This window comes from Pan troglodytes, chromosome 4 (assembly GCF_028858775.2).
Source record: "Pan troglodytes isolate AG18354 chromosome 4, NHGRI_mPanTro3-v2.0_pri, whole genome shotgun sequence".
NCBI classification, from domain to species: Eukaryota; Metazoa; Chordata; class Mammalia; order Primates; family Hominidae; genus Pan; species Pan troglodytes.
Genome location: NC_072402.2, coordinates 94356375 through 94371165, shown reverse-complemented (window position 1 = coordinate 94371165; position 14791 = coordinate 94356375). Strand labels below are relative to the sequence as shown.

At 37.1% G+C, this 14791-nt stretch overlaps 1 protein-coding gene across 33 annotated transcripts in view; it reads right to left on the bottom strand.

The window, feature by feature from the left end:
* Positions 1-14791, bottom strand: part of CAST (calpastatin) — a 112255-nt gene that overhangs the window by 76432 nt on the left and 21032 nt on the right. For all 33 annotated transcript variants that reach the window (XM_063811404.1, XM_054684449.2, XM_063811406.1 and 30 more), the window contains one exon: positions 2348-2419. In XM_063811404.1, the coding sequence (XP_063667474.1) occupies positions 2348-2419 (72 nt within the window). The remainder of the gene's footprint in view (positions 1-2347; positions 2420-14791) is intronic.

The following is a 14791-nucleotide window of genomic DNA, read 5'->3' as shown; positions in this document are numbered from 1 at the left end:
TTTATAACTATCCCATCTCAGAAAAATAGGGTAACTTCTACGTTAAAAAAAAAACATGGAAAGGGTCTGATTCTTATGATTACGTTCAAGAAAAAACTGGGTGTGGTTTTCCACAATGTACTAAACCTTCAAAAGTTTAGATAATAGCAAGTGTGGGAACATTTACAAATAACTCACTAAATCTCACTGGGTGGGTGTTTTGCTAATGAGGTGTATCATTTTTAGTGGCATAATTTAAGTGTATGCTAAATACAAGTCCTGATAACAATAAAAGTTAATCTTTTTTAGTTGAAGACTCTCTTTTATTTGGAGACCTGGAAATAACAGAATATGAAGATTAACATGATCAATCACAGGAGAGGTCCATTTTCCCAGCACCTACTAAATGCCAGGGCCAGGCCTAAGTGTTAGTATTTATTTTCTTTCATTTAAGGCTCTCAACAGCCCTGACAAGAGAAGTCCAACCCTCATTTTACAGATGAAGAAACTGAAGCTCAGTGGGACTGGACAAATAGTAGTGGCAAAGAGGAAATCCAAACTCATATTTGTTTGTGTAAGCAACTCTCTCACCCAGTGGCCATCAGTGAATGCTGTGGTGTCTCCAGCAGCAGTAAAGAATGGCTAACAAAGAGCAGACCTCAGTTTTGAATTTATGTTGGTTCCAAATGTTAATTAACTCCCTGTATTTACGATTCATGGTCTTTCAATGATTTTTATATTTTTATTGACTGGTAGGAGCTTTGAAAAGGTCTTTAAAAGGCACGGGTCTTAAAGTGGCATGGTATTTAGCGTTAGAGCTTCTCAGCTGATTATTGGTTTGGGCACCATCAGGGACTTGGAGAGCAGTCAGAACTCTAAGTGACACGAAAATACTAACTCTTCATTGAGCAAGTGACATCTATGAGAAAGTCTGACTTTCATAAGATAGCCACCAGTTTTAAAGAAAAAAAAAAGCTTACGTTAAATAGTTGTATAGATACTCCTGAAACATAGGTTGAGGTTTTAGATAATCTGGGACATACTAAAAGACCACAAAGTTGAAATGGGTTGAATATAACAACTTTTTTTTCCTTTTTTTTGAGACAGAGTCTCACTTTGTTACAAGGCTGGAGTGCAGTGGCACTATCTTGGCTCACTGCAACCTGTGCCTCCCGGGTTCAAGCCATTCTCCTGCCTCAGCCTCCCGAGCAGCTGGGACTATAGGTGCGCGCCACCACGCACCATGCCCAGCTAATTTTTGTATTTTTAGTAGAGATGGGGTTTCACCATCTTGGCCAGGCTGGTCTTGAACTTCTGACCTCGTGATCTGCCCACCGTGGACTCCCAAAACAATTTTATTTATCAAAAATTACTAGCTAAAATTATAAAATTATACTTTCTTTTTATTTTTGAGACAGAGTCTTGTTCTATTGCCCAGGCTGGAGTGCAGTGGCAGTGTCACAGTTCACTGCAGCCTCGACCTCCCAGACTTAAGTGATCCTCCAACCTCAGCCATCTGAGTAGCTGGGACTATAGGCACGCACCACCAAGCCTGGCTAATTTTTAATTTTTTTTTTTTTTTTTTTTTAGGAGAGAAAGGGTCTTACTATGTTGCTCAAGCTGGTCACGAACTCCTGGGCTCAAGTGATCCTCCTGGTGATCCTCCTGCCTCAGCCTCCCAAAGTGCTGCGATTACAGGTATGAGCCACTGTGCCTGGCCATTTTCTTGCCTCGAAAGGTGAGGTTTCAGTGATTTTTATAAGTTGCAAAACTTTGAAGGGTTATATTACCACAAATTGCTTAGATGGAGTTTATAAGACCCAGCATTGTCAAAGACCTCTTGACAGGAAACCTGGGTTCAAGCCCTATCTCCATCTTACTGGTGTTGTGAGCTTGTCAAGGTTACTTAACCTCCTTGAGCTCTGGTTTCCTCAGGTATAAAGGAATAAGAAGAAGATTGTGAAGGGATTACGTGATATAATTACATAAAGCACTTAGCAGCACGCCTGGTGTGGTTAATGCCCATGAGGAGGATATGAATTATTTTCTAAAGTGGGAGCACTACATTTTTACTCACAGTATGTTCAAAAGTTTAATATTATCTGCAGATAGTCATCATAATAATTAATATTTATTTAACACTTATTATATGCCAAGAAGATTTATACAATAAATGGTTTTACTAGGTTTTAAATCATTCACATCATTATTAAGAAATTATATTCTCTCTTCTAGCACAGAAATGATACTTTGTTAAAAAACCTTCAGTGATATCTGGACACTGTTTGCCATTCCTACAGGCCCCACCCACTAATCATATCCCTGTAGAATACGGTAGGGGTCTTTTCGTGTTCAGGAAATCACTGACCTTGGTGGCCGAGGCTGTTCCACCAGCATAGGTTCTGGAGGATTGACTGCTGCCGAGGCTTGCTGCTTTTTTCTTGAAAATAGAAAATATTAGTTTCAGTGGGGGAAAACACCTTACCAATGTAGTCAAATGCAAACTTACATATCAATACAAATATTTTCTCAAGCAAAAATCAGACTAATATTTGAAACACACCCAAAGTAAACATATGCTTTGAATTTTTCGTAACTTTGCCTGAAGATGATACAAATATTGAAATGAAGAGTAAGTTGAATAAGTCTCAATTGTTCAATATTCAGTGATTTTGGAGAACTGCAAAACTCTCTGAGGCAGTTCTCATGTACTTCCAAAAACATCACTCACCCTTACAGTGCCATAGAGAGTATACAATATTACAATGTCTATGCAGGGTGATTTAGAAATATGTATCAAAGATGCTATTCTACTTGTAAAAATGTATCTTAGGGAAATAAGAGAAGAGAAAAAGTATTTTTCTACAAAGATATTGATCACAGTACTATAACCTAAAAAAGCTGAAAACAGTATCTATAATAATGAATGTTTATTAAGTACTATGGTGTGCCAGGTAATTATTCTATTAGAATAATAGAATTATAGATAATAATAGGATAAAATGCTTCAAGAATAAAGCCTCTCAGAACGTTATTCTAAGTACTCTAAGTGTTTTAAATACCATGAGTAACAAGATAAACCAATATAAACCTAATACTATTGTTATCTCCACTTTATGTGTGAGGGGACTGAGGAACAGAAGGAACAAATTACTTGGCCATGGTGACAGTTAGTAAAAGGCAGGATATCTGCTCCAGACTCCAATCTCTTACCTACCTATACTGCATCCCATAATAGGGGGTTACGTTATGGGAGAGCCATAGGATGAAATATCATCTGGTTATTAAAAATCATGTCCTAGAAAAACACTTCATTAAATAAAAACATATTATTCATATTTTATACGAAGAAAAGTTAAATTATAAAATAGTATATTTAGTATGATCCTTTAAGGTCATATGAGGTTATTTTCTGATGGTGTGAAGAGTAATTTTAAAAAAATCCTTCTTGGGCTTTTTTGTGTTTTCTTATGTAACTATTTTAATTGAGAAAAAGAAAATAAATGGGGGAAAAAGGGAAAGTAAAATACACAGTTGCTTCCTCAACAAGACCTTCATATCCTGTATCTCTTTCTCTTTCTTATGAATATCTATATTTCAAAGAAGCAAGCACATAAAGTTTTTTTTTGTTTGTTTGTTTGTTTTTTTGAGATGGAGTCTCGCTCTGTCACCCAGGCTGGAGTGCAGTGGTGCGATCTCGGCTCACTGCAACCTCCGCCTCCCAGGTTCAAGCAATTCTCCTGCCTCAGCCTCCTGAGTACCTGGGATTACAGGCACATGCCCCCACGCCCAGCTAATTTTTTGTATATTTAGTAGGGTTTCAGCGTGTTAGCCAGAATGGTCTCGATCTCCTGACCTCGTGATCTGCCTGCCTCAGCCTCCCAAAGTGCTGGGATTACAGGCGTGAGCCACCGTGCCTGGCCAAGTATAAAGCTTTATAATGTAAAACGGTGATATGCTCCAAGGTCAATAAAGTGTGAATAATGTACTGTAAATATTGAATACACAAGGCAAGATAATGCATAAATTAGCTAGCATATAACACATTAAAGTGTTCTATGTCTATGCAACAAATATTTTATATGTATAATTGAGAATAATTTGGTTTCTTTAATATTTAGAAGAAATATTTAGCCAAATTTATATTTTCTAATTTATTGAAAATGCATGCCATGGAAGTTTGAACTGAAGTCTTCTTTCCCTTCAGGGTAAATTTTGCCTTAGCATGCCCCAAAGTCAAAACTTAGTTTGCTGTCCTCAAAGCACAATCTCTATGTGTCCACTCGCCAACCACTCTAGGGGGCCTCACAGGCATTTGCAGGAGTTCAGGCTCCCAGGCATCATCTGTAGAATAAATAGTCTCTCCCAAGCATACACTTACTACCATCAACCAAGGAAAGAAAAAAACCTAGATAAATGTGATAAAAACAAAAGAGGCTGCTAAGAAGCTAGTGATGCAGGTGTGATATGTGAGATGGTAAAAGGAGGGGATAACCTACGTTTTATCCAGATTGCTAGTCTTTTTTAAATTATCACAAATAATAACAAATAGCTTCTGACAACCTTAATGTACAAATGGATTCTGTGTAAAAGACTGGACATAAGACATAAAGACAAGAATACAGCAGTAGCATTATCCATTTCAACTTCATTACCTATCTCAACCTCTCATTTTCCAGCGAGGAAACTGAAGGAGGTTAGGTCCGTTTTCAATGTGACACAGCTGTCCCAAACTCCAGCTATTAGCTTTTGATCTTAGCTACAATTGAGGAAGGCCATGTTCCAATCCTGGGCTAATTACAGATTCCATTCGCTACATCAAAGCCCACATACTTAAAGTCTATAAATGGATTCCACTACTTACAATATGCCAATTAGGATCTGCTAATGAGAATTTAAAAATTTGTATTTTGGCGTGATGAAACTATTAAGTTAAAAATAATGACTGTTTAAACTTAATATATATGCTGAAAATGACTTACTAATAAACAAAATGTTTTTTAACTTAACAGAGGCTCCCTCAACTTTCTTGTGGGTATGATCTGTTCCCCTAAAGACTGGCTTGCTCTCAGAGCTGCCTGGATTACTTATTCCACAAAGGACCAATGTAGTTCAGCTGAAGTGAGACTGGAATATGTAAAATCATCTTTCATTAAATTTTTATCTAACAAGTATTTATTAAGCCCTTTGTTGACATCTGGCACTGAAAATACAATGCAAAAGCCTTGAAATGCACCCATATACAGAGCAGACTCCTTACTTTCAGATTGGTAATCAGAGTTTAATTACATGTTGTTTTGGCCCCCTTTCTTCATTTGTGTCTGACTTCACATATTCATTTGTTCATTCATTCATTGGGAAAACTATGAGCCTGGTCCTATTCTAGGCAATGGGGATATAATGACCAATTAAACAGAAAAAGCTCCTGCCCTCGTGGCACTTACATTCCAGTAGAAAGACTCAGCCTTTAAGTAAGTCAACAAAAAAACAAGATGACTTCAGAGAATGGTGAGTCCTGAACAGACTGTGAGATGGGATGAGGTAACAGAGAGTGATTGGCTCAGGGTTGCTTCAGACAGGATGGATGAGGAAGTGACATTTGACTAACACCTGACTGCTGTGTGGAAACCAATCGTGTATATATGGGATGAGGGAAAGGAGGCATTCTAGGTAGACAGGGCAGCACGTGCAAGGGCCCTGAGGTAAGAATGGGCTTGGTAAGCAGAAGGAGCAGAAAGAAGCCAGTGCAGCCAAAGCATGCTGGGTACAGGCATGTATGGTATGAGATGAAACAAAATGCAGGATCAAATATTTATTCTGAAGTGATGTGGGATCAGAATAGCCCTATAGTCACATGAGTTTGGGATCATCAGTTTCTTCCAGGATCTGGTTTGCTTCCTAGTCTTCTCAGGTTACTACCTGACCCCCTGAGTCCTCCCTTGCCTCCAGGTGCAAGGTTTTCAACGTCCTCTGGCTTCATGTCACCTTGTGCTTAGTTTTGTTGGTATCTCTTCACACTTATACTCCTTAACATCAGCATCAGTCCTTAGAAATTCTACCCTGCCCTGAACAGATCTCTTAGCTCACTAGATCTGCATACTCACTAACTAGTGATAGGGCTGGATCCACCCTGAGGAAAGAATTCATCTACTCACAGTAAGTAGAAACTCTCAAAACAAGCTCATTTTTATATGATATTGCACCATCTGTTGCAAGAAGGCATGAAAAGAATTAGTTGCATACTTTTTTGTATATCTATTGTAGTTCAGAGAAAAAATTTTTTACTGAGTCAATCAGAACTCGAGTCTTTAAAATTTTCAAAATAACAATGAAGTTCCAAGAGCCAGGCAAAGAGTTGCTGTGTCACTGTCACTTAAAATCTTAGAAAAGGCTCCCTGAGTGAAGCCACATGTTTTACCCTGAGACTTCATGACTCTGTGAAGAAAGGCACCACATTCTCTAGGATAATGGTCCTATCTTATGATTTATATAGCAGGAGTCCTGTTCCACCAAATGCCAGCTATGAGATCTTAGGCAAGTTTCTGAACATTTCTCAACACCAGTTTTCTGAGCAGGGTGAATAACTCTGCTCATACCTAGGAAGGTGATTTTGAGGGTTAAATGAGTTACAACATATCCTGAGGACTGTGACCCACAGGTTGAAAATCCTGGCTCTAAAGGGAGAGGCCCAAAGTCCTTGCCCAGGTAGCAATGGAACAGACTGACCTCCGCAGGGCAACCCCAGTGGGTCTGGTTGGTACACATGAGAAGACTTAGTGGATGCTGAAAATTTTCTATGAGTTTTATTATGTATACAATTATAAAAAATAATAACCTTTTATGGGATAGAAAAATGTAATTTTTTCCTTAGAACTAGCTCATGATTCTAATAATGGGATACTGTTAAGTTACTTGGAAACAGTTTGATTTTTTTGAGATTTGCTTTCAAGCTTTGTTAGGTTGGACCAGATCAGCTTTTAGAGTATGCGATATTGTGATATAATAAATCTATGTAGTCATGTGCTGAATAAGGGCGTTTCACTCAACAACAGACTGCATTTTCTGTATATGGAACAGTGGTCCCATAAGATTATAATGGAGCATATACAGAAACTTGATGTATGGCACATGATATTGGCATTGCAGATCAAGTAGGGGAAATGACTAATATTTGGTCATGATGCTGAGACATTTAGTTTTCTATATGAAAAACTATATACAAATAAAGCTGTATCTACCATCTAGGTTTGTGTAAGTACACTCTGGCATTTCCACAATGATAAAATTGCATAACAACACATTTCTTAGACTTCTTGAAATGTATTTTTCAGGATAAAAACTCTCATTAAAATATGTAAGTTTTGACATATTTGTTAAGAATCTACTCCATAACTTAGTAGTTGTCCTATAAAATGGCAGAAGTCTTGTGTTTCTACATGAAAATACATGCTTTATTTGAAAACAGTGTCAAGAAAAAGATTGTCTTTCAAAAGTGTAGACAGATTCTCCAACACTAGCAATTATAAAACTCTGACTCTTATTTACAAATGTTCTTTTAACACCATAGTTTAAGTGGTGACCAAATAAGTACAAATTGCTTTTATTACCAAAAGAAGTATAAATGTGTGCTACTGCAAGTGCAAAGCAGTAAATACAATATGCTGGCTCTAAAAAACACTAAGTCATAATGAATAAGCCTTACCATTAACTCATAATATTACATAGAAATTCACATACTGAGGCCAGGTGCAGTGGTTTATGCCTGTAATCCTAGCACTCTGGCAGGCAGAGGCAGGTGGATCACCTGAGGTCAGGAGTTCGAGACCAACCTGGCCAACATAGTGAAACCCCATCTCTACTAAAAATAAAAACTAGCTGGGCGTGATGGCACATGTCTGTAACCCCAGCTACTTGGGAGGCTGAGGTAGGAGAATCGCTTGAACCTGGGAGATGGAGGTTGCAGTGAGCCAAGATCGCACCATTGCATTCCAGCCTGGGCGACAGAGCAAGACCCCATCTCAAAAAAAATACATAAATAAATAAATTCACATACTGAATGAAATGTCCCATGTTCTAGGCCCTTAATAACACCCACTATGGTGAGCACACTCCAGTGAGTTGCTTGTTGTTGTTCTTTTTTCTGATTACTCAGTTTCCGTGTGTCATCTCAAGTGGAACCCCTCAAGGTAGTCCAGCTCAAGTCTTTTTAGTCCTGAGGTTGCTGCACTGACCAGGAGTCAGCAAAATGCTACTCTTCTAGGGCTCTGCCTCTGCTTCCCTCAGAGCCTCATCTCCTACCTACAAAGGGAAAATAGCTATACCTACATCATGGGAACTGGAATGACTGAACTTGCTATATAATCTTGAATGAAAAGAGGGCATCACACAAGGAAGAAAGAGGGAAATGAAGGAGTAGAAAAGTGAATAACAAAAAAATGACAATAGAAGTAAGAAAGTCTATGGAGTTGGCCTCCATCTATAAGGTAGACTTCATAATATAAGTAATTTTATGATGAGTATCAGATACTAGTTAAAAGCACAGACTCTGGAAAGTGATTTCAATTCTGGGTTCTAATATTAAATAACTGTGTGGCCTTAGATAGGTTATTTAATCAAGCTGTGCCTCAATTTCCTTATCAGGAGAATGGGGTTGCCATAAGGCGCATGTGTGTGCTTATGTGTGCACACATGTATTTGCATGTGTATATAATGCCTATTTAAGTGTTAGCTATTTTCATCAAATGATCTCTGGTGCTCTACTACCTTTACAGAATCTACACACAAAAAAATTGCTTACGGTATTCTCTTCCTTTCCTGCCAAACTAGTTCTCACAAGGGCATTAATAGTGAATATATTAACTAGAAATACCTACAGTTTAAAACAAGATGCAGAAAAAGGCAATGAAAGATTAAGGAAATTGTTAATGGTAGAATTTCAGACATCAGCAAGCCACCTAGGAAAATACTATAACATAGTGCCTCCTAAAGGTATCTACTTGATAAGATTGTCCCTACAAGGGTGGGGATAGTGTGTGCATATAAACCTCTTTAAATTGTATGTAACATTTTGGAGAGTATTTTTTGTATTCGTACATGTGTGTAGCTTTCAGAGAAAAGATCACAGTTTCATCAGATTCCAAAGAGAATATGAACTAAAAATATTTCAGTATTCTTGCCCTCCAAGTTGTCTTTGTTCTTATTTTCTGTCTGTATTTAAGAGGTGCTTTTCTACTCAAACACATGTGTGTGTGCCCCCACCCCTACACACAAGCACACAAAACATACACACTCATATACACACACACAGCAGCAGCAGCCTTGCTCTGAAAGTATCTCTTAGGGGCCCCAAATTAAAAAAACTCAAATACACAGCACTTCTCTCTTTAAGGTCTAAGCAGATACATGCATGGGTACTTTTCTGGTCATTGGTAAGACACTCTTATCTTACTCTTTTATTATCTATGCTTCTTATTGTTCTTTTTCTTCTGGTTTAATAAATACATTTAAGATTAAAAAAAAGTAGGAAGAAGAAATAATAATTACTTAAAATCCTGTCATCCAAGACAACTAATTTCAGTTTTTTCCTATTTTTATACAAATACAAAAATATGCACATGATAACATATTATAAGTATGTTATATGAATAGAATTGTAATCTTACATTTAGAAAGATTTTTACCTAATAAAAGCATTTTTGCCTGTCATTAAATGTTTTTCAAAACACAGTATTAAAAATGCCTTCGTCAGTATATCAGTGCTATGATTTTACTTCACTTCCATACAGGTGTTTCCTTCTTAGTTTGTTGTTATTATAAATAAAGCTATGATAAATATCGTTGGATATAAGTAAGTCATCATGTACACCTCTGATTATATACTTGGAATACATTCTTAGAATTGGGATTTCTGGGTCAAAAAGGCTTTTCTTATTTATGACGCAGTCACTTGTTCCACATTTCTAATTTGTTTTAATTAAAGGAAAAGTTTAATCATATTTCTAACATTTTCAAAATTGTTGGTGAGTTTTTATTATTCAAAGAAAATTTATATATAAAGTCAAGACCAAACATTTTCTCAAAAACACACACACATCCTAACATGTACTCATTCAGAAAGAAAAAATCAACAATGTGTGATCACTGCTGAGCCAAGAAATATATTTTTCCATAATTTTTTAACACTGTACCACAGCAAGGAATTACCTACTTTTAACCACTGGGTGTCCCCTGAACTATATGGTTAACATGCAGGCAGATAGCACCATATCACGTTTAACAAATGTCTAACCTTTCTTATTGGCGCTGGTAGTAAGAACCCTCATTATCTTTTAAATTCGCCAGTCATTCAGCTTTCAATTTCACTAGTGAAATAAGTATATTGTATCAGATTTTACTGAGTCTACTTGCTGTATTAAGAAAGTACACAGGAAAAAAGTGACAAAATTATATTCAGAGAAGCAATTTTTATCTTAAGTACTAAGTGAAACCAAAAATGGGATGTTATTATAAGATTGTTTTAGCTCTCAGTTTCCTATAAATAGTTTTCTTCAAAATTGTAGATTTCAGATTTTAGAATGATATATTTCTAGAATGGTACTAAAGTCCAAAAATTCTGGTCCTTAAGCTTGAATTAGATCCTTTGAATGAGAGGCTTGATGTGCAAAAGAGAGAGCCCAAAAATACCAACTTTAATGTGAATAACAAACTAGGAGGTCTAGAATCGTAATGATTAAGACAAACAAATTTTTAGAATTCACTTGTTAGTTCTTTCCAAACAACATCTTTCTTATTTGATGTTTCTTAATTAATAAATGAATTCATTTATCAATAAACAACTGGCAGAGAACAGTACCAAACAATCCAAGACATCTATAACATGTGAAGTGTCTCAGTCACACTGACAAAGATTCTCTCCTTGACTAAATTCTAATCAGGCTCCTCTGAGCTCTTTTTCAATTAGGCCTCATTGTTGGACTTCCACGTTCATCTCTGCACTACCCACTCATAGCAAGAATACTGACAGGCTACTTTAGTCAGAATCCTCCATTCTTGCTATCCGATCAAGTCCCCTCATCCTCCACCATCGGCCAGGTGAGATCTGATCACCCGCTGGCCTTAAGCAAGAATCCTATAGGTCACTTTTCCCAGAATCCGCCTTATCCCTGATGTTTCCTTTTAATTTTCCATCCAACGATCCCTGGCCCTGCTCCTAGCTATAAATCCCCACTTTTCTTCATTATATTTGGAGCTAAATACTACCAAGGCCTTGAATAACTATAATAGAGTGCAATATTTGAGAATGATGTACATGGAATTAGATTGTTAAAATTAAGGTTGGCTATGGAGTCAATTCTTGGAAAAACCAGCCACCCCTATAATTTCTCCCCTCTTACTGCAAAATTCCCTTGCAGTGGTCCCTACACCTATAGCAATGGTCTGGAATGAAGTCTGCCTTACTGTTGTTTAACAAGTAACATGAATATTTTTTTCCTTACAGAACTTATCTCTTTTTGTGTAAGTAAACACTGACTTCATTTTTCATTGCTTTATCTGCTGTTCTTTACATAAATCTACATACATTGGAAGAAGAATCTACCATGCAGAATCTCCACATACTCAGCACCCTCTCAATCATAATCACAGTACAATGGAAACCTTCTATTACTCCACAAAAACAGCTTGGAAGAGAACTGATACTATCCCAGTCTCCAATCAGGACCTTGCCTCAGCCCCCATCCCTCTGGAAATATCAGCATTTCAGCCCTACTGACCCTCCACTTCTTCCTGCACCCCCCACACTGATGACAGGGAGCACCCAGCTTCCTCTACCCCTTTGCTTGCTGCTTCTTTGACTTGAGTTATCCTTCCCATTTTCTACATGTAGGCATTTATCAACACTTGATTTTAGTTTCTCTCTCTTCTCTCTCTACACTCTTTTCTTCAATAATTTTAACCAGGAATTTTGGTAGTGAGGGTTAGAGGCAGAGATGGAATTGGAGCTTGAGCAGTTTCAAAGGAATTGCTTTAAAACAGTTTATGATGAAGATTGAGCTAATATGTAGTCTAAAGAGGAGTCATGAAATAAAGAGTGAAAAAAAAAAAGGAATAATCAAAAGATCTAAAGGACAAGGTCCTGGGAGAAGTGGGAAGAAATAGGATCAGTAACTGATCCCTCCAACCAAAGCCTCCCACAAGGTCCACTGACTCTGAAACTGCAGCTCTCTTAGTGTGCTCTACTGTATTCCCACAATATGGCAGAGTGAGTTGGTCAGGGGGGAAAAAGAGAGGTCATTTGAAAAAGAAAAAAAAATGAAAGAAAAAAGAAATAAAGAAATCAATGTTTATGTGTGCTACGCACCATGCTATGCACTCCACAAGAATTATTTCAGTGTTACTCAAAATGTGCTCAAAAGACCACTGGCATAAGAGAAGAATCACTTGGAGTGATTGGCAAAAATACTGATTCCTTGGGCCCACCTTAGATCTAAATCAGTCTCTGGAGATGGAGCCTAGGAGTCCGAATTTCTCATACCATCCCCAGGTGATTCTTAGGCACAAAAAAAGTTGATAATCACTGCATTATCTCATGTCATATCCTGAAAAATGAGAAACAGAGAGTTTTAAATTTGTTTTGGTACTAATACAATGCTCTACACGTTTACTAAGCATTCTGTAATAATGATACTTGAAAATAAAAGACTTTATGATGTAAATTTGCCATGAGATTTTGCTCTCACAAATGAACTATTTTTATAATGTACAAGCCATTATGTATTTTGTTATGTGGAAAAATAATATTGACATTACGATAAGAATCATACATATTCAGTCCTTAGATAAGACAGATATCTTGCTATGGGTATGATTTCAGGTTATTGTCCCTTTTGAACCAGTCATCCCATTATTTTTGAGAAGCTAAGAAAGTCTGAAGAATAAAAAAAGTTAACTTTAAACATGTTATTTCTGGAATAATATTTAATCCATCTGTCCATGAGGTTTCTAGTGCTTATGATCTGTGCTGAAGTGAACTGAACATCCATTCAATTCCGTCAATATTTTGTTAGTATTTTATTCTGATTCCACAAGCAATAAAATATAATCTTTTCAGAGACAATTTGGTGGGACCTAAGATCTTACGTAATTCAGATCATAAATCTAAAATAAGATAATGAAGGGTATATTATTATTGTATGATATAATGTTGATATATTTATATATATCTTTATATATTCTCTCATAGAGGCAAAGTGCTCAGTTGTTTTTTTAATACCATTCCCTATCCAATGATACAACATTTTGTATATCACAGATTCTTAATTTAAAGGCGCATTATTTTCATATTCTTTTTAAAAAGTACATCCTTAGCTTCTGATAAAACAGCTCATTGAATAGTGATGCATATGGTCTGGCATGGTGGCTCATGTCTGTAATCCCAGCACTTTGGGAGTCCAAGGTGGGCAGATCACCTGAGGTCAGGAGTTCGAGACTAGCCTGGGCAACATGGCGAAACCCTGTCTCTACTAAAAATATTTTTTTAAAAAGTTAGCTGGGCATGGTGGCATGCACCTGTAGTCCCAGCTACTTGGGAGGCTAAGGCAGGAGAATCGCTTGAACCCAGGAGGCAGAGTTTGCAGTGAGCCAAGATTGCACCACTGCACTCCAGCCTGGGCAACAAAGTGAGACTCTATCTCAAAAAAAAAAAAAAAAGATAGTGATGCAGAGGTCTTTAGTTCTAGCTATTGGCGTATGTTTCTGCATGTTGCATGTAGTTGGTTTTACAACAAAAGTGCTACTAAAGTTAATAAACTATCAAACTTCCCTCATTTTTTAATGGGAAGGTGCTGCAATATATAATCAACCAAAGAATTTGAGCCCTGCCCCATCCCATAGGTAGACATCAATACGAGACTCATCTTTATTGCCAAACAAGTTCTCTTTACTGAGCTAATAATAATAAAGTAACACCAGTAATAATAATAACAATAACAGGCGGTAAGATTTATAGAGCACCTCATATGTCCCAGGCACTGTTCTAGACACTACATATGGATGGTCTGATTGTTCTTCACATTGACTCTTATGTAAGAACTATTAGTATCCTCATTTTACAGATAAGGAATGTGCCCTTAGTGAGGCAAAGTAACTTGCCTAAAGACACAGAGCTAGGAATTAGCAGAGCTGGGAATTAAATCCAGGCATTGGACCCTAAACCCTACACTCAGAATGTATCATATGCTGCTTCCACAGAAACCACAGATCAACAGCAGGTTAACTGAGTTGTGAGTGTGGCTCTTCAAAGCTTTCACAACAGATGAGAAAGAAGATGCTCTCACTGTGGTCTCAGAATGGCACAGAGGTTTTGTCCTAAATTTTGTAAATTTTCTAAATTTCTCTCAGAATTCAAACTGAATTTGTATCTTACGATAAACAGATTGCTTTAATGTCTACATAATGCCTGGAGTTTTAATTGTAGCTTTGAACTTAAATTCATGCAGTGCTCATGAAAACCTATCTGACACATTCCACATAGAAAAATAATTCTAATATCTATGTAAATAAGTTTTGCTCATAGGAAAACAAGCAGTGACCAACATTATTTCATGATGACTTATAGAGAAAGACAAATGTACCGGGACCACACAGAGAAATCCCACAAAAGAGGTGATGCAAATGCCCTGTGATGATTAATCATGTCCTGCTAGTAATCCTCCTGCCCCTCTGTTAAAACTCATGAGGGGCTGAATGATACACAGAACAGAGTTTAAAGTGGAAAGCCATTTCATAGGTTTCACTCCAAGCAAACTAGAATAGA